The sequence below is a fragment of the Protomyctophum bolini genome, assembly GCF_963924005.1.
Source record: "Protomyctophum bolini genome assembly, chromosome: 14".
NCBI lineage: Eukaryota > Metazoa > Chordata > Actinopteri > Myctophiformes > Myctophidae > Protomyctophum > Protomyctophum bolini.
The window spans coordinates 5962936-5986509 of record NC_137875.1 but is presented as its reverse complement, the minus strand read 5'-3'; the positions used below and the strand labels follow the sequence as shown (position 1 = coordinate 5986509).

At 42.7% G+C, this 23574-nt stretch overlaps 1 protein-coding gene across 1 annotated transcript in view; it reads right to left on the bottom strand.

Moving 5' to 3' along the window:
* The window catches only part of lyst (lysosomal trafficking regulator), a 122351-nt gene that overhangs the window by 59018 nt on the left and 39759 nt on the right, over positions 1 to 23574 (bottom strand). Inside the window, exons 7-12 of the mRNA XM_080782618.1 lie at positions 17987 to 19022; positions 16349 to 16510; positions 8286 to 8451; positions 4027 to 4280; positions 3186 to 3252; positions 1630 to 1739 (exon numbers count right to left, since the gene is read on the bottom strand). Coding sequence (XP_080638744.1) covers positions 1630 to 1739; positions 3186 to 3252; positions 4027 to 4280; positions 8286 to 8451; positions 16349 to 16510; positions 17987 to 19022 — 1795 coding nt within the window. The remainder of the gene's footprint in view (positions 1 to 1629; positions 1740 to 3185; positions 3253 to 4026; positions 4281 to 8285; positions 8452 to 16348; positions 16511 to 17986; positions 19023 to 23574) is intronic.

The window sequence follows — 23574 nt, the reverse complement described above, 5'->3', positions numbered from 1 at the left end:
TCTATCTCTGAGACCCCCCAATTCATATTGTAAAAATCAATGTTAATTTAACTCAGAGTGTACAAATGTACACAAAATGTGTACACTCTCAGAGTTACGGATCCATAAGGGTCCATTTGGTTCCAAACTATCATTTAGCTGGGGACACCCTGGAACTCCCTCAAGTACCCGCTGAGGGATCTGATTTCTAAAAACAGCTGGCTGGTCGTCAGATTCCAATTAACAGCAGGTCTGTGGTAATAACTAGTTTAGCCTCGCATCGGTTCACCGACACAACGGTGCTAATTATGACTCTGACGAAGTGAAGACAGCCCAGGAGAGAATGTGTTGACGGCTCTGAGGCAGAGCGAGGCAGAGCGAGGAGCTCCTCAGAGGAGCGAGGCAGAGCGGCTGTGTCTGATCGTCTCTAAGCCATATTATGTCAAACTCATGGCCAGGGGGCCGTGAATGAATTATCTTTGGCCCGCGGCATGATATTTAATTAGTATTATAACTGGCCCTCTGGTATATTGCACGGACCACCATAATACTACAAGTCCCACAATGCACTGTCACGTATCGAGGGCCCGCAAGCGTAAGCATGCGTCTTCTCTTCACTATTGATCAGCAGTTAAAGTATATCACTTGTGGTCAACTTTCAGCTATACCCCTCTCCCCAAAAAAAGGTCCCGTGTGTTGAAACACAGTCCGGCCCTCGACTTGTACCAATGTCTTTATTTTGGCCCACTGTGTATTTGAGTTTGACATCCCTGGTCTAAGCAGAACAAATTATGTCCAGGATTCTTGCAAATATTGTATGTAATTTTATATTTTAATTCGCTCTTTTGTTAATGCTATGAGATACCAGGGTTGTGGCTCTTTCGGAGCGGGAACTCTGGAGGGGGGGTGGGAGGGGTAAAATACACATTTTTGTATGTTATTTTCTATTTGACCCATATGTGATTTGAAAATGTTAATAAAGAAACTGTGATTAAAATAGATTCTTTCAAATATTGAAGGTGCAAATGTTATGAACTTTAACCCATTCTGGATAGGAACCCCCCATGGTGTTTCTACAAGCTCATAGCACGCCACTCGGTGACGCGCTATGAGCTTGTAGATCTGCTATTTTTGAAAAAGAATCGTGAAAATGCGGCACAGATCTTTGAATATATATTCTTTCAGAAGACATTTCTTTTTTATTTCGACGTCAGGTCTAAATGGGTTTAAGGATAAACAAACACTATGGGCCTTAACCCATTCTGACCTGAGATCAGATTCATACGAGGTTTCCACTGGACACACACTGGTCTGATTAACCCATTCTGACCTGAGATCAGATTCTAAAAAATGTCAGTCGTTCTTCGATTTTTCAAAAATAGCAGACCTACAAGCTCGTAGCGCGCCACTCGGTGGCGCGCTACGAGCTTGTAGATCTGATATTTTTCAATAGCTAAAGCATAGCATGATGCCAACACCAAAATGGGTTCCCGTTCAGAATGGGTTAATCAATGGTGTGACAACAGTGACGGTAAGCCAAACAATCAATGTCAACAAAGTGTGACCGAACGCTAACAACATGAATGATCGCCGCCGAGCGAACCGTGTTGATTTGTTCCGCGATAACGATAAGGTCGTCCATCCATTTACCGTCGGAGGGGTTTTCTCCAGGAAGAGCAGGATCAATAGGGCCAGTTCCTCGGCTGTGATTCGCCGGATCACCATGGCAACCAGCAGCTCCACTAGGACAGTCTGGCAATCTGGATGGATGGGGGCCAATGAAAAGATGATTACGCAATAACACACAGGCTGCACGCAACGCAACACACACACACAGAAACACTAACAACATCCAGGCAGACAGAGTGTTCCTTCTGAACTATTAATCTCCCACAGCCATGAGTGGAGCCGGCGTGAGCCCTTGGTGGTGGTGGAAAAATCAAAAAAACAAAATAACATCAATTCAGAATTCAGGTCCACGACACAGATAGAGAGAGAGAGAGAGAGAGAGAGAGAGATAGAGAGAGAGATAACTGTATTATCCACTGGCGAGAAATGTCTGTTTGGCTTCACCCTTTGGGTTCATTGAATAAAATTAAATTCAATAAAAGTTAACTAAAACAGAGGAGGCGTTCAATATGGATTAGAAACGTTTTTTGCTTGTTTATCAAATGCTACCCAGAATTTGATACATGTTTCTTTCTTCGTTCATTTTCGTGAACTTTCGTTTCTGTCACACGGAACTATGTTTTTTTGTGTCCATAATCCATATCACTACGCCCCAAAAAATAGTTCCATTTGATAAGAGGGGTCAAAGTTGAACTAAAGTTCTAAATATTTATTTAGAACCTAATATAGGTCAACAATACAAATGACGTTAGTTTCGTGAATTAATTTACTTTTACTGCGTCGCCCCCAGTGCCCCCTCACAAAATGACCGGAATTACTTAATATCTCACCAAAACCAGAGCAGTACTCCCACCACGGGACTCGGGCAATCAATTATTACAGTTGCAACCACTATATTAATGGCAAGCATTTCATACAGCTTAAGTTAAAAGAATCTGAACTATCCCTTTATTTCTTTCCTTTACTCTTGTTTTAGCCATTCTTTAGGACGTCCGCCAGTTACTAAATACAGTACTTCTGTACAGTATGTGCACATTCACGTGTATTCCCATTTAACCAGTAATCATTGTTCTATTTCATACATTCTTGTAAAATATATAAAACAAGTGGCTGATGAAGTCCATCAGTAACTGTGGCTGGCGGACGAAGCATTCAGGCTCAAATAATACAAAACAATTAGAGTTGCCCCGATTTCTTTCAGACCGAGTACGAGTACTTAATTTTTAGAATTAGTACTCGCCGATACCGAGTACAGATTTGTTTTGTTTGATTCTATTCTTATTTTACCCCCTTTTTCCTCATAGATGCAAATGGTTCTCCGATCTACACTTGTCAGTTGTCATTTATGCTTGTTGTAGATCGGCTGATTTGGGCTGATTTTCTGCAGTGTTGTTTGGTCAGACTTGCTCCTGTTGCATTCGTTCAGCGTGCCCATAGTGTCAATTGAATGTTTTTGGTACTCGGGTCAAAGTACCGGGGGTCCGGTTCCGAGTACAGAGTACTGAGTACTTGAGGGTGGTATCGGCCCGAGTAGCCGATACCAGTATCGGAACAACTCTAAAAACAATGAGACAAACCTGTCAAGGAGGGATCCGTTTGGCTGAGGATGTTGTGGAAACCAGAGAGGATGGTTTTGACTCCGCCCTGTGTGGACCAGAACAATGTGTCATCATCCACACTGTACATACAGTACTGTACACACACAACACAGCTGGGAGGAGAGAGGTGCAAAGATACATACTGTACACTAACAACACAGCTGGGAGGAGAGAGGTGCAAAGTGCAGACAGGATCTGATTTCTACTGTAGTTTCAGTCATAGTCTCTTGAATAGTTGAATTTACTTTTAGTCACATTTTAGTCACCTGGGATGTTTTAGTCGACTAAATCTACAGTTGATTTAGTAGACCAAAATGTATTTTGGCAGGCCTTGATGTTTTGTGGATCACATGGTTCAAGAACTTTTTAGCCCAAAAGTGACCCAAAAGAGAGATTAGACATTTACCCGGGATTATAATGGATTATTAAAGCTGCTATAAGCAATAATATGTCAAAATTTGAATGACCCTTTATATTCTTTTGATATTCAGACAGCCAGCGTACATACAGCCAGAGTACATTCTTTTTTGTACTGGCACACCCGAAATCATCATATATATACAGTTAATATGTGCGTGTGTGTTTGTGTGTGCTCATACCCAGCCACCCACCCACACACATAACTCCGTAAGGGAGCGGTTGCACCACTCAAAAATAAATAAGGTCATTCAAATTTTGACATATTATTGCTTATAGCAGCTTTAATTATCGGAAAAATGTAGGGACCCCCCCCCCCCCCCCCAAAGAAATGTTGACCTGACTCCAAACACCAAAAGGGATTCCCGTCCAAAATGGGTTTTAAGAAGCAGTTTTAAAGGACCTGGTCGTAGAGCAGCGCGGCGTTGAGGGGGTTGGCGTGCACCGCCCCCAGCAGGCTGTGGAACACGTGCTTCAGGACGTCCAGGTCGGGCGAGCCGGCGGCGAGCAGCTGCAGCTCCATGGTGCAGATCTCTGGGAAGAGGAGCACGCCGCGCTCCCCCCCTACCCCCACCCCGGGGGGGCCCTCCCCCCCAGCCGCGGACGCCGCCGAACCGCCAAAGTCGCCGTGCAACACGTCCGATTCCGCCTTCAGCCCTGAGGACAGAAAACACACAGACACCACAGGGTTGAAGCATAGAGTATTAACCCCATTCTGACCCGAGATCAGATTCTAAAAATGTCTTCTATGTCAGTCGTTCTTCGATTTTTCAAAAATAGCGGACCTATAAAGCTCGTAGCGCGCCACTCGGTGGCGCGCTACGAGCTTGTAGATCTGCCATTTTTCAATAGATAAAGCATGACACGATGCTAACAACAGGCAAGGCATTAAGGCCTGCAAAAACCTAACCAAAAATGTATTATTCGATAGAGTTACAATTAATTTAAATAAGGGCTTCAGGCTTTCGGCCCAGGCATAATGCCTACGCTGTGTTTGTTTTCCTTTTGTGTGTATATTGATAGGTAGCCTGTGACATATTTCTGCTATGTCCTTTAAAAAAAAATAAAAAAATATCGTATCTATTTTTTTTCGCTATGTCATTGTTTCTGGTTTTACTTGTCTTTATGTTGTCCTAAGTGTTTTTCTTTTTGTATCTGTATGACCACACCGTGGTGTTCACATAAAATATAAGTATATAAGTTTTAAGTATAAAAAGGATAGAGTATTAAAAGTATTAGTATAAAGTATTAAAAGGATAGAGACTGAACCAGAGCGACAGGTATAGTTTTACTGAGGTTAGGGTTAGGTTTAGGTGTAGGTGTGTCAATCACAGCGACTGGCCAGTCACAGCACACCATTTGGCTGGGGGGGCGTTTCCAAGAACCCGAATCCGAGGAAGATACCATATTAGCGTATACGAGTCTTTCCGCAGTCAGTTAGGGACCCCCCCCCCCCCTCTGCGCAAAGCCTCAACCTTCAATCTCCAACGATGGCCGCTCATAAAGATGAATTAGTTCCCGTCTTGTGCCTCTCCCAGCAGCGGGACGGAGTCCCCTCATGATTTACTGGACAGAGAGCAGCCCCGGCAGGCTCTCACGTGGCTTCTGGGACGTGCCTTTATTAATGAAGCTGGCTTGGTCTCCCTCTCTCTCTCTCTCTCTCTCCCTCTCTCTCTCCCTACCTCCCTTGCTCTGCTTCCCTCTTCCTATGTACTCACGCAGAGCTCCCTTCCATGTCGCACACATTCAAATATATAATGCACTGAATAAATAATTTAAAAAAATAAAAAGAGTTCAACGACACCCCAACATAGTTATCCGCAGCTCTCAGTTTTGTTTGTCAATTGAAACGGCCCTGTGTTCGTTCGGTCCGCGGCCCCCAATGTGTTCTACACGGAACAGCAAACTGGTGGTCCGGGCGGTCCGCTTGTATTCTGCTGCACTCCGAGGGGGCAAATAAAATAAATCCAATTTGGATTACTGCACCAATCAATCTAATGTTTGATTGATTGATTATCCCACGATTTTGTAACCCATTTTTCACCCCTGTGTCAATCATCTAATGTGATCCTGGGCTCTACACACCCTCCACCAACCTAGTCCCCATATATGGGGGACAAGGGGAGAGCAACGGACTTGAACTCATGCTTCCTTCATGCCCGAGTGTCCAAGTTGCTCCTTTACAACCTGACAGGGGGAGTTTCCCTGGTTGGACATAGCGCGTGGAAGGAACACGTTATTCCAACCAGTTCCTAAAATTGAATATTTTATTAGGCAACATATAAATGCAAACAGCACAATGTACAGTCAGGCATTTTTGTCCAAAAAAAGGATTTCACCGAAGAAAGACCTTGCGGCCTTGTTTCCATTCGGGTCCTATATCCACTCACACATGTACTATTTACAAGGGGGCACTGTCCAAGCGAATACATTAATATAAAACTAATTATTTAAACACATTTACAGTGCTATTTCACACGGCGAAAACACCCAAGGATAAACACATTCTGAAAATGTCAGCCTATTCAACTAGCTACTCATCTGCAACTTATACTTTGACAAAATGAACTGTTGGCCCGGCCTACAGTACAGTACAGTACACTGGGGATCAATGAATGAAACACTGAGGCTGATGGATATACTGTAGTAACTGTACAATCAATGTTTAGAATATAAAGTGAAGGGGAAAAGAAGATATGGTGTACTACCGTTGTACTGTACTGTATGTGTGTCTGACTGTGCGCGCATGCAAGAATACTACTTAACCCATTTTGACCTGAGATCAGATTAAAAAAATGTCTTCTACATCCTGACAGTTTTCTGGAAAAAATAAATAAATAGCAGACCTACAAGCTCATAGCGCGCCACCGAGTGGCGCGCTACGAGCTTGTAGATCTGCTATTTTTCAATAGCTAAAGCACAACATAATGCCAACACCAAAGAGGGGTTTCCGCCAAAAATGGGTTAAGTCACAAGATTCAGCTCATGAGGCTGCGGAGTGCAGCAACCTTACATCATGTAATAAGGGGCGCGAAACAAAGAGGCCATTCTGAAGAGATTAAAACTAAATAGAGGGAGTTATAATAAGGACGGAGTCTTATAACCAAACCCCACAGAGCAGACAGGAGAACAGAGCTGACCAGAGAGGGTTAGGGAGGGGGTTCACTGGCCACGAGAATAAACCACACCATGCGTTTACTGCCCTGTCATTCGCACTGAATGGCACACACACACACAAACACACACACACACACACACACACACTATACAACACACACACACACAGTACAACTAGCCGTTTCAATGCCGCGTGCAAATTCTGTCTTGCCGCGTCGTCCAGGAAGCTACTCATCTTTGCCAGTTTGGACGTTTTTTAAGCCTCGTACTGTAGACTGCTATTTTGTCCCCCCAAAAAAACCCCAAAAACAACAGATCTCAGTCCGTACAGAGTACAGACAGGTTGACAGATCCATCTCAGTAATGGGGGGGGGGGGGGGGAGAGAACATACTTTTTAAGGGTTTCCCAGGGTTTAAATCGTTAGCTGCTTAATTAAGGGGGTTGGAGTCAAATGCACAACGTTTGGATCCATCAATCTCTCCCAGAGCGCTGAACTCTGGTCTCCGGTGCATGTACACAAACAGCAGACTGAACTCTGGTCTCCGGTGCATGTACACAACCAGCAGACTGAACTCTGGTCTCCGGTGCATGTACACAACCAGCAGACTGAACTCTGGTCTCCGGTGCATGTACACAACCAGCAGACTGAACTCTGGTCTCCGGTGCATGTACACAACCAGCAGACTGAACTCTGGTCTCCGGTGCATGTACACAACCAGCAGACTGAACTCTGGTCTCCGGTGCATGTACACAACCAGCAGACTGAACTCTGGTCTCCGGTGCATGTACACAACCAGCAGATGGTGGGGATTGAGGCAAACGAAGCAAAACATGTGAGAAAAGTAAACAGGGGGGAAGAAAACTATGACACAATTCATTTCAAACTGTCTTTTAAGTCTTTTAAGACATTCAGGCCAGACGTTGAAATAAATAAAAAAACGTTTTCTAAAGCGTGAATGAGTAAATACTGTACGTAAATAAGTGTGTGAGAGAGTGTGTGTGTGTGTGTGTGTGTGTGTGTGTGTATGTATGGAGTTTTACTGTACAGTGTGTGCAGTGCGGGATTCTAATGTGCTGTTCTTCTGGGTTTGTTTTATTTGTTATGATACAAATGCGTGCGTGCATGTGTGCGTGCGGTCGGTCAGTGGTGAAGCAAAGAGAGAGAGGGAGGGATAGAGAGAGAGAGGGAGGGATAGAGAGATAGAGATAGAGGGAGAGAGAGAGGGAGAGAGAGAGAGAGAGAGAGGCACAGAGGCGATAAGTAAGATGACAGCCGCCTGAAAGCAGAAGTACTTGGAGTTTGCACAATACGAGATCCATGAACCCATTTTGACCTGAGATCAGATTCTAAAAATGTCTGTTTGAAAATGACAAGTTTTCTGAACAAGCTATGTTTCTATGTCAGTCGTTCTTCGATTTTTCAAAAAATTAGCAGACCTACAAGCTCGTAGCTATGAGCTTGTAGATCTGCTATTTTTCAATAGCTCTAAAGCACAACATAATAATAATAATAAAGTGAGTTGAGTGCGTGCAGCATAGCGTACCTTCCTCCTGCTTGGCCATGTTGTTGTCCTCGGGGTTGCTCTCGCTGTCGGCGTCGTAACCTTCCTCCTCCCCGAGGGGCTTGACGCTGCAGCCCTGTCCCTCGTCTACCTCCTCAGACAGGTCCCCGGCTGCTGGGGCCACGCTCTCCACCAACACCTGCAGCTTCTTACAGAGGGAGAGGGAGAGGGAGGGAGAGGGAGAGGGGAGAGGGAGGGAGGGAGAGAGACAGAGAGAGAGACACAGAGGGAGAGAGAGAGAGAGAGAGAGAGAGAGAGAGAGAGAGGTGATAAGTAAGATGACAGCCGCCTGAAAGCAGAAGTACTTGGAGTTTGCACAATACGATCCATGAACCCATTTTGACCCGAGATCAGATTCTAAAAATGTCCGTTTGAAAATGACAGTTTTCTGAAAAAGCTATGTTTCTGTGTCAGTCGTTCTTCGATTCTTCAAAAATAGCAGACCCAGAAGTAGATCTGCTATTTTTCAATAGCTAAAGCATAACATGCCAACACCAAAAGGGCTTCCCGCACAAAATGGGTTAAGGACATCTGCAAAATGACAAATTCATGAAGAGCTTACCCCATTCTGTAAAGCAAAAGACAAACTGTCTCACACACACACACCAGCGTGGTGCAAACTATCCTTTTTTTTAAAAACCATACAGTCAGAATTTAAAACTTGACCAAAATATGCTATAAATTACACTCGGCAGGAAACAAGCAACAGTTCTCCGGTTGCAGCAGCAGAACGGTGAAAAGATTGTTTGAATGAATAAAAGATTACAGGATTTTAGTCATAAGACGGCATCAGCTGACATGCGAGGCATTCACACAGCCATTCCCACCACTGTGTAGTCAGCCGTGTGTGTGTGTGTGTGTGTGTGTGTGTGTGTGTGTGTGTGTGTGTGTGTGTGTGTGTGTGTGTATGTGTGTGTGTGCACTGCAGTGTGCACAAACGCGTGTACACATATAAACATGGACAAAATGTGCAAACATGCACTCGCACAGAATGCAACCCAGGGAAATGGCTGGGAAATATCCCAGGTTTAGCATGAGGTGATTCTGTGAGATACTGTATAGTACCATTCTGTATGTACACACACACACACACACACACACACACACACACACACACACACACACACACACACACACACACACACACACACACACACACACACACACACACACACACACACACACACACACACACACACACACACACACACACACACACACACACAGGTCTGGTGGATCAATCACCTTCAGACAGAGACATTGTGCTTTATGTCTGGTGGAGAAATTATCTATTTTTAATTGATCATTTCAGTTCTATAATATCTCAAGGCACATTTTAAACTCATGGGGAACATCACACCATGACACAACGCTATTACTCTATAAAAATAACAGCCGCTCTCTTGCGGGTAAAATGAGGACATTAATTCATGTCTTATCAAAGCACATGTTGTAGTTCTCAGGTGGGTCCTTGACACCATTTGCTGTCCCGTACACTAACTTTCCACTGGGCACGGTGACGTGTCTAGTGTTGGTGGACGAGCAGGGAGAGGATATAAGAAGCAGCTGCACGATATCAAATAGTGACTCTGCTTCAGGATGAAGGGTTGTGTGGCTTTGCTTGTTTTACTGTTCTGTCTGTCTGGGGCTGCTGGGGCTCCGGGGGAGAGCGGACCGGTCAGCGAGAGACAGAGCGATGCCGAACCAGGTTCCCTCTTCACACAAGAAATATGGGATGCGATGATAGAGTTGAGAGACAGGGTGGCAGCCAGCGAGGAAGAAGCCAAGAAGCAGAAGATGTTCATGACAGGTTAGAATGGTCACAATGGAGCTAGAAGAGGTTGTAAAGGTATACAGGATGAAATGTGTTTAATACTATAAATATATGGTTTGAAATCCATAAATTCATGGGAAACACCCCAGAGCTGTCCTGCTTTGCACCGATTTGGGGAAATGAACATTTTATTCCAGCTAGAAGGGATCTGGGATTTAAATTATGGTTCAATAAAGGCTTAAAGAAAGTGGTGGATCTATACGAGAATGGCAATCTAATGTCTTTTGAGGGGCTGAGGAGGAGATATGAGGTACCGCAAAACCACTTCTTTAAATACTTGCAAATCAGAAACTTTATTATTACATGTGTCAAAAATACAAAACAACCTCCTTTATCCGTGCTTGAGAGGTTTTCCAAACAGGATTGTTTAGGAAAGGGGTTGGTCTCACAAATGTATGGTATACTAGAAGGGTTTCATAAAGATGACTCGGAGAAGATAAGACAAAAATGGACACAGGATCTTCAAGTGGAAATCTCAGAAATTGATTGGGGTTTGATATGTTCCAAGGCACAAACGCAAACTATCAATACTAGATTAAGACTAATTCAGTATAATTGGATAATGAGAACTTACATAACCCCGGAGAAAGTAAATAAATTTGATCCAAACATTCCTGATTTATGTTATAAATGTGGGGAACATAAAGGTACACTGTTCCACTGCTTATGGGAATGTGAGGAGATTAAAACATTTTGGAGGTCCGTGGTCCATTATGTCTCTCAGATTACGTCAGGTCCAGTTCCTCTGTGTCCTAAATTATGTATACTCAGTATTTATCCATTAAATTGTACACTAAATAGTAATGAAAAAAGAATGACCGACCTCTGCCTGTTACAGGCCAGACGCTCAATTGCGCTATGTTGGAAGAATGTCAATGCCCCTACGATCGGCTTTTGGCTGAGGAACTTAACAACCAGTTTGGCACATGAGAAACTAACATATGTAATTAGGAAGAAACCTGCAGTATTCTATAAGATATGGGAGAAGTTCTTGGACTTCATTAAGCGAGGTGATATTGAAGAGGCTTTGGATGTATAGTGGTTAACTGGGGTAGTCAGCTGTGGGGTGGGGGTAGGGAACTGTGATGTATGTAATGTGTTTTATTTTCGTTTTATTTTTCATTTTGTCATTATTATTTATTAATTTTTGTTCTGTATGTATTGTTGTCAAAACATTTTGTGATAAGATTTTGTTTGTATTTGTGCTGCCATGGGGATGTGGGGGGGGGGGGGGAAATATATGTCAATTGTTTTGAAAATACTTCTTTGTACTGTAAAGAAAATCAATAAACATATGTTTAAAAAAAAAAAAAAAAAAATGTTTCATAGTTTAACATAATGCTGCTCTGTGATGTTTTTCAGTAATGGCTGCCAATTTGAGTGCTAGCAAGAGCCTCGTGAAAGACCTCCAGGCCAGACTCGTTACCAGTGAGGTCCAAGTTGAAGACTTGAAGGAAGAAAGTGAAGGTAATTTGATCCAGATGGTGTTCAGTGAATGTTCAGTATCGGCCCTACATGTGTAGTGTTGAAAAGGCACTTTGGGGGTTAATTAGTAGTTCACCCAAAAACTAACTTATTATCAGTTACACTCCTCACGAAGCCTTGAATTGACCACAACTCAGCCGGTCATCACATTATATGCTTATTGGAATGCGACAAAAACTTTAAAAAAATAAATCACACCCGTGTTATCATCATACATCACATTCCGTGCTCAGCCAATCAAATCATCACTATGGGGTGATCAGCCAATCAAATCATCAAGTTGGGAAAAGGAGGGGCTAGGGCCCCTGAGAAATCTCCATGAATTCAAGGCTTCATGGGGTGTGTAATTAAGTAATTTAGGCCCGAGATCAGATTCTAAAAATGTCTGTTTGAAAATGACAGTTTTCTGAAAAAGCTATGTTTCTATGTCGCGTGCTATGAGCTTGTAGATATGCTATTTTTCAATAGCTATAACATAATGCTAACACCAAAAGGGGTTCAGTGACATTTTGATCATGTATTTTACTGTACAGGTGATCCATATAATCCATAATGGAAAGATTACTCACTCAACAGTGAAAGTGCATGAGTATTTACTGTATGACTGACTTAATGCGAATGTACTGATTTCAGCTCATCTTGCTCAGCTGACCACCATAGAAACCAGGCTGACTGCTGCTGAAAGCCAAGAGTGGAGTACGTATGTTTTATAAATATAATATATACTAACATATTATTAAGTATACATGTATATCAAAAGTAGGAATTGAAAAAATCCCCAAAAAGGTTCAATTAAATGGAGTACAAGGTACTCATATTTCCTGTCAAGGCCCTGAATGGGTTAATGTTAGATAGGGTGTTTCTGTGTGGATGTATGGGCTGTCATCCTGAATGGGTTAATGTTAGATAGGGTGTTTCTGTGTGGATGTATGGGCTGTCATCCTGAATGGGTTAATGTTAGATAGGGTGTTTCTGTGTGGATGTATGGGCTGTCAAGGCCCTGAAGTCGCCCTGAAGTCCGTAAGTGACGATGATGTCACGTGCATACCCTCTATTGGCTTAATATAATATTATGCTTTTATAATATTTAAAGTGTTTGATAATGCTCCTCCTGTGTTGACAGACCAACCGAAGGTGGCGTTCTCTGTTGGTGGTTTGGGTACTTATGGACAATTTGGACCGTATGATTCTTGGACCACTCTGATCTACAAGAGAGTCTTCAGTAACGTCGGCAACGCCTACAATCCATCTACAGGTAGTGCAAAGGGTTTTTACTTAAGTAAAAGTATCAATACTGCAATATAGAACTACTCTGTTACAAGTAAAAGTCTGTTACAAGTAAAAGTCCGGAATTCAAAATGTGTTTGAGTAAAAGTAAAAAGGTACTTAAAGTAGTAAGTGAAAGTATTCATTATGCAGAATATACGTGCCATTTCAAGTTTTCAAATCTTTTTGAAAATAGCAGATCTACAAGCTTGTAGATCTGCTATTTTCAAATGGCCTAAATGTGGCTGAAGTGGTTAATATACATGTTTTGTAATAATAATCAAAATCTACAAAGTAACTAGTGACTAAAATCTTCAAATAAATGTAGTGGAGTAAAAGTACAATAGTATAAAGTAAAAGTATTGGAAATTGGAAATACTCAAGTAAACTACAAATACCACAACATTGTACTTAAGTACACAGTGCTTGAGTAAATGTACTTAGTTACTTTCCAGCACTGTGTGTTTCACATTGAAAGCAACAGTCCAGAGGAGATGAGGAAAGTAACCTCTTAACTCACACAAACTTGTAGATCTGACTTTTTAAATTAAGGTTTTTATTTTTACAACTGTATTTTTTAATTTCTATTAATGTAATGTGTTCTCTCTCATCCTGTGTTCTCAGGGGTATTTTCTGCGCCGGTCAGAGGACTCTATCACTTCACATATACTGTACATAGCATATGGTCACCAGAGCGTTTCTGTGCCTTCATGTATAAGAATGAGCAGCAGAGACTCTTAGCTAACTGTGCATACAATAGTGGTGGAGGTCATGAACAGATATCTGGTGGAATGATGGTAGAGCTGGAGAAGGGAGACACTGTTTACATGCGTTTACAGCCAGGGGACAGGCTCTGGGATAACATAGACGACTACAATGTGTTCAATGGTGTTCTGCTCTATGCTCTGTAACACTGTCTGCTACTGGTACCATTACTTTATACAGTGTTCTGGGTCTATTCTATGTAACACTGTCTGGTACTGGTACCATTACTTTATACAGTGTTCTGGGTCTATTCTACGTATGTAACACTGTCTGCTACTGGTACCATTACTTTATACAGTGTTCTGGTCTATAAAGGCTGAGCTATAATTCCAGCTGACATCTTTAAGAGTCTCCTTATCATGAGGTTTGTTAGATTTCAATTCAGACAATAGAATAGAATAATTTAAAATTTCGGATACATTAGTGAATGAAAATTCAAATTTGCATTATAATTTGTTCTGCATGATATCATTTTTAATAATTGATCCGGATAGATGACTGTTTGCAGGCATGTCATTTCCTATGGTATCAACTTTACTTATGAAATAAGAGCGATATGCTAGCCAGTCCTCTGATCTACCTGAATCTACAGAAACTATTTTACCTTCATCTCTAGCTTTCATCAAGCTTCTCAGCGTTGTCAGCTTTTCATCTACTATTTTCAATATGCTTTGAAAAACAATCTGAAATAATGATGAAAGTTTAAATTGTGTTGAACCATTGTAGCAATACAAATGTTCTCTCGTGGGGTCTATGCTGTCACAGACGGGTGTCCACAGACAAATAGATGATTTAAGGGGTCCTTGACATGAAAATGTTTGAGAAGCATTACGTTAAAGAGCCTCCATAATGTTCATATCCATCCTGTCAATAAACACATTGAAAAGCATTGTTGTATGTTTTACTTTACAGGCGACACACACATACTACAAACACAGTGTTCTATTTCACCAACAGTCCGTGTTGGATTTTACAGTTACTTGTATTGTAAATTAAAGAGCCTGTTGTATTATGCAAATCACAGAGCAGAGGCTAGACGGTCAATGACACACATTTTAACAGCCCATTTCTGCACGGCGGCAGAAGCAGCAGCAGTGATAAACAATAATGTACTGAATGTCTTACCTATATTTGGGAGAAAGTGCCTTCCCTTTCCCCATGAATTAATCCACCCGGGCAATAGTTTATTAAATGAGTTTGCAACATGGCCTGCAGCAGCACTGTTTTTTTGGCAAATCTAAGGTAGCAAATATAAGACGATCTCTTCAAAATAAGAGTACGCAGTCTAGAGTATTGAAAAAAAGATTAATTTGCACATTAAAACTACAAATTAAGCATTTAAATTATGCTATAAGACACACATTATGTTTCTGTGTAAGAATAAGTAATTAAATAACATAAAAAAGTTATCTAAATGGATAAATGCTATTCACTGGAGTGCATGGGCTTTATAAAGTGTACACTGGACAAAAGACGGCTCCGCGAGGCAACTGTTGTGACATATGCATATGCACACGTTCAGGCCAGGAGATGTCCTCTACCACACCCCACTCTCTGCTAAGCGGGAGAGGTGTAAAATTCCCAGCAGCAGACCTTCTACCAAGGACAGGTAATGTACTTACCTGTACTGTACTTAACTCATAGACCAAATCACTCAGAGAACTAAGCTTCCGAAAATTGGGGATGGGGATGTGTGGAGCATAAATCTGTTATACCTAAATTCTCAATGTTGGAATTGGATAAATTACACAAAAGCAATTTAGGCATGCAACGATACACTCAACTCACAATGCGATACGTATCACGATATGAGGTTCACCATGCGGCTTTTCACGATATTTTAAACACAAATTAATGTTCCGGATAAATCTTTTTTTTTATGATTTATCTTCCCCCCCGCGAGTCTTGATGTATTAATGAGAATCAACGACCATCACCTTGGCACAGTCACAGACACACACACACAGCTCCCCTCTGCAGGCTTCTACTACTGAAAGTGACTGGATGGTCTGACAGTCTCTCATTTCTCTCCAAAACCACTGGAATATGGACTTGAATATGATGGAATATGATTAAAGCTCACATTTCATATCACACACACACACACACCATAATTCACTAGCCCCTCTACATTTTTTCCCTTTTTTTTTGGAAAATCGATTTCTATTTTTTATTAAATCGATATACATCGTCAGGATTAATATCGATATATGATATATCGTTACATGCCTACAAATTATTCATGGGAAACCCATCCAAGGCAGGAGTCACCCACCAACAGGCAGAGAATAACTGCAGTGTGACCTTCAGCCAAAACGTCAGATGACTTCAACCCAGCAAATATAAAATATCATTTATGTTGTCTATACTACGCCATTATGACTTTCATGGATAAAGCAAAGCAATTTCAACCAAAATGTCAACCTTTCTTCCTGCGAAGAAAACAGCTTTCGTCTTTTTGAAAATGGGCTTCTACAGCAAATGAAAAAAAGAAATAGACAAGCTTCAAACTAGTTGGAACAGCTCAAGGCCCAGACATCCTACATAACCGGCCTGGTTGATGGACGTTTGAAACTGTAGTACTCACCAATCTACAAGTCAAGCAAACACCAAATGCCTTAATAGGAGCTTTCTCCACTCTGCTCTTACAACATCGTCGGGGGGGGAGGTCGGGTCAAATGGAGTCAGAGCTTACCCTGTCCTGCTTGTCCTCTGGGAGGTCGCGGACAGAAGACACCTCAGCCAGGGCCACTCTCAGCAGAGAGTCAAACAGAGGCACGGCCAGGTCAGAGTTCACCACCCCGGAGCGAGAGAGCTGGTCTCTGACTTCACACAGGGTCTCCTCCACTGACTGGAGCTGCAGGGAAGGAAAGACACATTCCCCAAAATAACGCTCGAGTCAATAAACGCGTTTTAGTCAGAGGTCGACGCACTGGCGAGCGTATACAATAGACATGTTTCATCCAAAACGTTTGCATGTTGCTAGGAGGCCAAACACTGGGACCCGTGGTCAGCTGTTGGTGGGTTAATATTACTATCTTGTGATTATTATCTTGTGGCTAAAACACACATTATTATCACATTAGCTTACAAATTGAAAAGGGTCAGAGAGGGTCACTTCTCCCTGTGTGTTTCTGTCCCCTCACCATAGTAACTACCAGACGTTAGCTAGCTTAGGTAAGAGAACAACTGACCAAACAATCAAATGCTTTTTAAAATGTTGTATCCAGGAAGCAGAAGGGAAATCCCTATGGCAGGGTTATTCAACTAGATTAGGACTGTAGAATGATTGTGTGTGGAGGGCCGCACAGCGTTTTCTTTTGTTGGATTCTACAAATGCATTTTTGTTGGATTCTACAAATGCATTTTTGTTGGATTCTACAAATGCATTTTGTGCTCAAACACAAAGATCTATGTATTTGTAGGCGAATACATTTGTGCACAGTATGAGCACAGGGTGATATATGTCTAGATACAAGTATATGCTATACACACACACACACACACACACACACAAATTTCTCTCCAAAAGCCCTTGAATATGATATAATATAATTTAGGATTACTGTCATTATGATAATCTACAGTAGCACTTTATATATCGCACACATCATACCTGTAACTTTCTCTTAAAAAATATATATTTTTAAAATTATTTCAAGGGCCACTAGGGGGCGCTCCACGGGCCAAAAAATAGCCCTGCCCGGCTATGGGTTGGAACATTCACCGCTTTCAGTTTGAATGGAGTGAGAGCTCACCACGAGCTTCATAAAGAATGGTTTTCAGTTTGAATGGAGTGAGAGCTCACCACGAGCTTCATAAAGAATGGTTTTCAGTTTGAATGGAGTGAGAGCTCACCACGAGCTTCATAAAGAATGGTTTTCAGTTTGAATGGAGTGAGAGCTCACCACGAGCTTCATAAAGAATGGTTTTCAGTTTGAATGGAGTGAGAGCTCACCACGAGCTTCATAAAGAATGGTTTTCAGTTTGAATGGAGTGAGAGCTCACCACGAGCTTCATAAAGAATGGTTTTCAGTTTGAATGGAGTGAGAGCTCACCACGAGCTTCATAAAGAATGGTTTTCAGTTTGAATGGAGTGAGAGCTCACCACGAGCTTCATAAAGAATGGTTTTCAGTTTGAATGGAGTGAGAGCTCACCACGAGCTTCATAAAGAATGGTTTTCAGTTTGAATGGAGTGAGAGCTCACCACGAGCTTCATAAAGAATGGTTTTCAGTTTGAATGGAGTGAGAGCTCACCACGAGCTTCATAAAGAATGGTTTTCAGTTTGAATGGAGTGAGAGCTCACCACGAGAATGATATAATTATCATACCTGAAAGGACAGTTCGGGCTCAATGCGCTGCAGGGCCGAGTTGGCGCTGTGTAGACAAATGGCCAACAGGGCCTCGAGGAGACGAATGCTCTGCAGGGGCCACTCCTCCTCTAGCTTCTTGGCCGGATCTTTGGCCTTTCCTTCTGCCGGGCCGGTGCCGAGGCTGTCGGCCGCGGCGTCGGGGTTGGTCTCCTCCACCCCCAGCGAGGAGGAGGAGGAGGCGGTGGTGCCGCCGGGCTCGGCGGGAGTCGTGACGGCGGGCGCCGGGGACTCGGGAACAGACGGGCTGGCCTTGCCCTTGCTGCCGTCCCTCTTCTTCTTGGCCTTGCCGTCCTTGGTCTTGGAGGTCAGCTTCTGGATGACCATGGCCATGAGGCGCGAGCACACGTCCAGGCCTCCGAGGCGGAAGAACTGCCGCTGAAACACGGGGCTGGCCAGGTAGATCCAGCGGCACACGGACCAGACGTCCGCCGCCCGGCGCACCTGCTCCTTGGAGGGCAGGACCACGCTGTCCGGCGACAGGCAGGGCAGCCGCCCGCCCAGCGGCTCGCTGGCCGTGCTGTCGTAGCCCGACGTGTCCTCGGAGTCGTTGGCCGAGTCGCGGTCGGAGTCGGCCTCCTTGCTGACGCAGAGGAAGGCCACGCACAGGAACAGGTTGATGGTGTTGAGGTGCGTCTCCGCCCGGCCGCGCCCCGTCGGCGGCGCCGCGGCCCCACCCCCACCCCCCGGCCCGCTCCGGCCTCTCTGGCGGGACGGGCACGCCTCCTTCAGGCCTTCGTAGAACTTGCTGAGACTCTGCGGGCCGTCTCCGCTGCTCCCCCGGGACCCCAGCTCCTCGGCCAGGCCCAGGATGGCCTCCCTCTCCTGGGCGTCGGCGCCGTCCAGCTCCTGGAGCGCTCCGTCGGCGTGCTGGTCGCTGACGCCCAGGATGAGGGTCTCGAACACCTTCAGAGCCCAAGAGCGGGTCTGGTCTAGGTAGATGAGCTCCGTGACTTGGTTCAGCCCATTACAGCTGATGAAGAGGTCTCTGATCACCCTGCAATGCAAACATCAAAGACTCATTAGAATACATTCAGGTAGCACTACAAGCACTGTGAGTGACATACTTTTCAAATACTTTTCCACTTTTCCAATATAAAACACAAAAGCCAAGCAGACATCTTTTTATTTTTTAGAAATAAATCACTTCAAAGGGCATATTATTGTGTAGTGTAGTCTGAAATACTATGGTTAGAATAGAAAGTTCAAAATTGTATTGATATTGGTAGCTGACATTTTTTTAATATGAAAGTGACTACCCCAGTCTTCTCTAATTTTATCTCATTACAAAAATAAATGTGATTTTTACTTCATTCAATGCTTGTCTCACTGAAATGCCCTATTTATTTAATTTTGCTACATTTACATCAGAACAAATTCATGTCTGAGGTTTTCAGAATAATGCCTCTTTTCATTATTTTCCCCTCATCAGAGGAACAGAAGCAGCACTCTCAGAAACGTCCTTTACTTAACCCATTTTGGGCAGGAACCCCCTTTGTTAAAAATAAAATGTACCTAAAAAGGATATTTCTGTGAGTGAACTGTTCTGTGAATGAACTCTTCTGAACCCCACACCAGGGAAAAGAGACCGCTTGTTGAGACTCACTCGAGTTGTGCTCGCGTTTCTTGCGATCACGCAAGTTCCATGAAAATGTGGTGGGATTGTGTGATGCAGATAAAGATCAAGCACATGACTAGTGACTACTACAGGATCTGATGCTTTACAGTGACGTGCAGAGAGTGTTAGAGGGGCAGGGGCTGAAATTCCGTAAGAGGGCACTTTTGGACAAAAATAAATGCAAAAATAGCAGATCTACAAGCTCTCAACGAGTGGCGCGCTAAGAACTTGTAGGTCTGCTTTTTTTGAAAAATCGAAGGACTGACATAGAAAAACATAGCTTTTTCAGAAAACTGTCATTTTCAAAACAGACATTTTTAGAATCTGATCTCAGGTCAAAATGGGTTAAAGACTGGAAAAGGGGCAGGGGCTGAAGCCCCCTTTGATGCCTATGTGTGCACGTCCCTGTTGATGCTTTATTGTGCACAGGGCAGTGAGGGCACCATGGCACCATGGCACCATGGCACCAGGGCACCATGGCACCATGGCAGGGTACCAGGGCAACATGGCAGGGCACCAGGGCACCATGTCAGGGCACCATGTCAGGGCACCATGGCACCATGTCAGGGCACCAGGGCACCATGGCACCATGTCAGGGCACCATGGCACCATGTCAGGGCACCATGTCAGGGCACCAGGGCACCATGGCACCATGGCAGGGCACCGTGGCAGCAACAGAACATAGTGAAGAGAATCATTTTCCTAGCGGTGCTCCCTCCCTGTGACCGCTTTACTGTTGTGGAATTATCAGTCACATGTTTGCAATCTGATCAGCGTATCTAGTCTGGTGGTATGTGACTTCTTCTGGCTCTCTCTCTCTCTCTCTCCGTTCACCTGTCATTCACCATGTGGCTCCAGCTTATGTTCCATGTCCTTTCTCATTAACTGGTAATAAGCTTTTGGATCTGTGTGTGTGTGTGTGTGCTGTGTGACATAGATAGCACGAAAATTAAGAACGCTTTGTTTTGAAGAATCGATTCAATCACTTAAATCCATTAGAATTTTATTAAAAAGCCCCATCTCTTTTTAAATCATAACTAAGGCTTAGGCCTATAGTGCAAATGTACACTTTTCTTGTTGGGTTATAATGTAAAGCTAAATTAATCAAGCCTTTGCACCTTTGTAGTAGTATGCGACTACATACATCTTCAGACAAAGGTCTTCTCATTATCCCCGCCACTAAGCTGCGAACCAAAAGGAGATCGAGCTTTCAAATTTGTTGCACCTACGCTGTGGAATGATTTACCACTCTGCTTGAGAAACGCTGCATCTGTTGAGATCTTTAAGAAGCTACTGAAAACGCATTTGTACCGCAAACATTTTGGCTTTCTCCAGTGATTTCTATGTATTGTTTTTATCTTATCTATGTCTAGGTATACTGTCTTTGCTGCTCTCTGTTTCTTATTTCATTGTTGGTTTATTTTTGATTGAGATGTTCTTGTTTTATTCCTTTTATTTTATTGTACAGCACCTTGTAACAACTGTATCGCTCTATAAATAAAATTACCTTACCTTACATAACTGTCGGTCTACAAACATCATGATACAATTCGACACGAGTCTGCAGAAAGGGAGCACTAAGTCTGGCATATCCTAATAACCAAAAGTACAGGAATACATACAACTCCACTGTCATTTACCAGTTGTTGTTCATGATAAGAACATGAACCTGATGTCCTGACCTGATTGCCCGGACATTTCCCAGTGTTCATACTAAAAGAGGGGTTAGTTTTGTACTTGGGACTGTGGGTGGGGGAGGGTGGGATAGGGGATTGAGTTTTATTTTTATATTTTATTATTATTACCGGTATGTTTACCTCTGCGTTGCTGATACTTAAGAGCGGTCTAACCTATTCCTTTATATGTAACGGACTACACTTGACCACTGTAAAATCTGATGTTTTTATTTTTATTTATTTTTCTAAGAATCTGTGACATTCATACTTGCCCCTGGGCTTCCGTTATAAATACCTAAATAAAAAGATTTTGAAAAGAAAAGAAAAAGGGGCTAGTTCTGCACAGTCACAGGCAGTTCAAAAGTGAAATGAGTTCCTTTTCAGAAGGTCTCTCTGGCTATGACGAGGCTGAAAGCTTGTCAAAGCCGGCAGAGAGCTGAACAAATGAGGAAATCAATTGGCCTGCTAAAGATAGTACGCCTCGCAAACAAAATGAACTTAACACACTCGACCGATGCCATTTACCACCAATCCTAGATCGAATTAATATGACATTCATTCTAAGGAAAGACAATTTTGCTATAATTAGCTAACTTTATAGGGTTATAAAAGAGACACATTATAAAGTGCATCCTTTTGCGACATACAGTACTATCCATGATCAAAGCGAGTCACATAAACCGTCAAGAATGTTCTGCCTCGCCTACTTGACAAAAGTTTGTGATCAATAATTTAACAGCATCAATTAGCGATGACTCGTGGAGAGAGACGGGTCTGATGACAAGCAGTGTTGAAGTTGACAACAAGAAGACTGACGCGGGCCGGGCCGGGCTAATTATACACTTTGGCTCATGTGAGAGCACAGAAGCATCAGAAGTACTATCCAATATTCTTCAAATGCCTATTCTAGCTAAAAGGTATGGAACAACAAACAATGATTAGACTAAAGTGACATGTCATTAATGCAATTGCTTACAGCATTATAGGCTATAGTCGACACAGTCACTTTGACTTGTGCTACAAGAAATTATGTGGTGTGTTTTTTGCCTCAGGCGAATTTGAGCCAACAGCAGCATGTCACCACCATTACGAGCTCAACACGCTACTTGTTGACGTTCGTACACAAGAGGCTAAATCAGGCTGCTTGTAAATGACAAATGGCTGCCTTGAAATTATAAATAAAGCGAGTATTGTAGCAGTGTTGTTTTTGGCAGCAAATTTAAATTTTAGTTTTGGTCATACTAGTCTTCTGAATAGTTTTCGTTTAGTTTTAGTCACATTTTAGTCACCTGGAATGGTTTAGTGTTAGTCTAGTTTTAGTCGACTAAATCTAGTTGAATTAGTCGAACAAAATGTGTTTAGGCGGGCCTTGATGCCGTCGTAATGACAGTTTCTTTTTCACTTGCTGAAAAGAGCCGATCTACAAGCCCACAACGCGTCGCAGCGCGACACGTCTACGTAGCTTGTAGATCTGCTATTTTCAGCATGCAACCAAGTGTAAAATCATGACTTTACTGGATCTCTTGTCCACTAGTCCCTTCCTAGCATTTTAGTCTAGTTTTTATTTGTTGACGAAATCGTCAGTATGTTTAGTCTTAGTTTTAGTCATCATAGCTTAGTTTCCATTTAGTTTTCGTTCGTGAAAAAAAGGTAGTCGACGAACATTTTCCGTCTTAGTTTTAGTCGACGAAAACAACACTGTATTGTAGTCGTAAGGATGTGTATAACTGTATATGCTTGCTAACCAGGGCCCAGCAAATGAGTTCCTACAAATACATTTATAAACACCGTCATAGGAACTACTGTATTTGCCTTTAATTGGCACCTCTACTGCTGTAAATTGTTTATTCTGTCGATAACGTGTTGCTGTTTTTATTTCTCGGTTGGTTGCCGTTTTTCACATGTCTGTAAAAAACTTTGTAACTCCGTTTAGAAAAGCGCTGAACAAATAAAACTCATTATCATCATTTAAAATGTGTCTTAACAAAGTCGATACCAGCACAAACATTAAAAACGGAAACAATTATGCATATAATGTGTCCTTTGACCAAAACAACCAAGGTTCATGTTTTAGGTTGTTATTAGAGAGAGTACAAGATTAGTGTCAAAATGTTTTCATTTGCTGCTTTCTTTCGTTTGAAAGATTTTAGCTATTTTTGACAAAGGGGGGCGGCCTGGCATTCGAACAAGTGGCTAAATATGTATTTTTTAAATTTACTATAGTCCTACTAGACCCCAGGAAATTGGCCACAAAA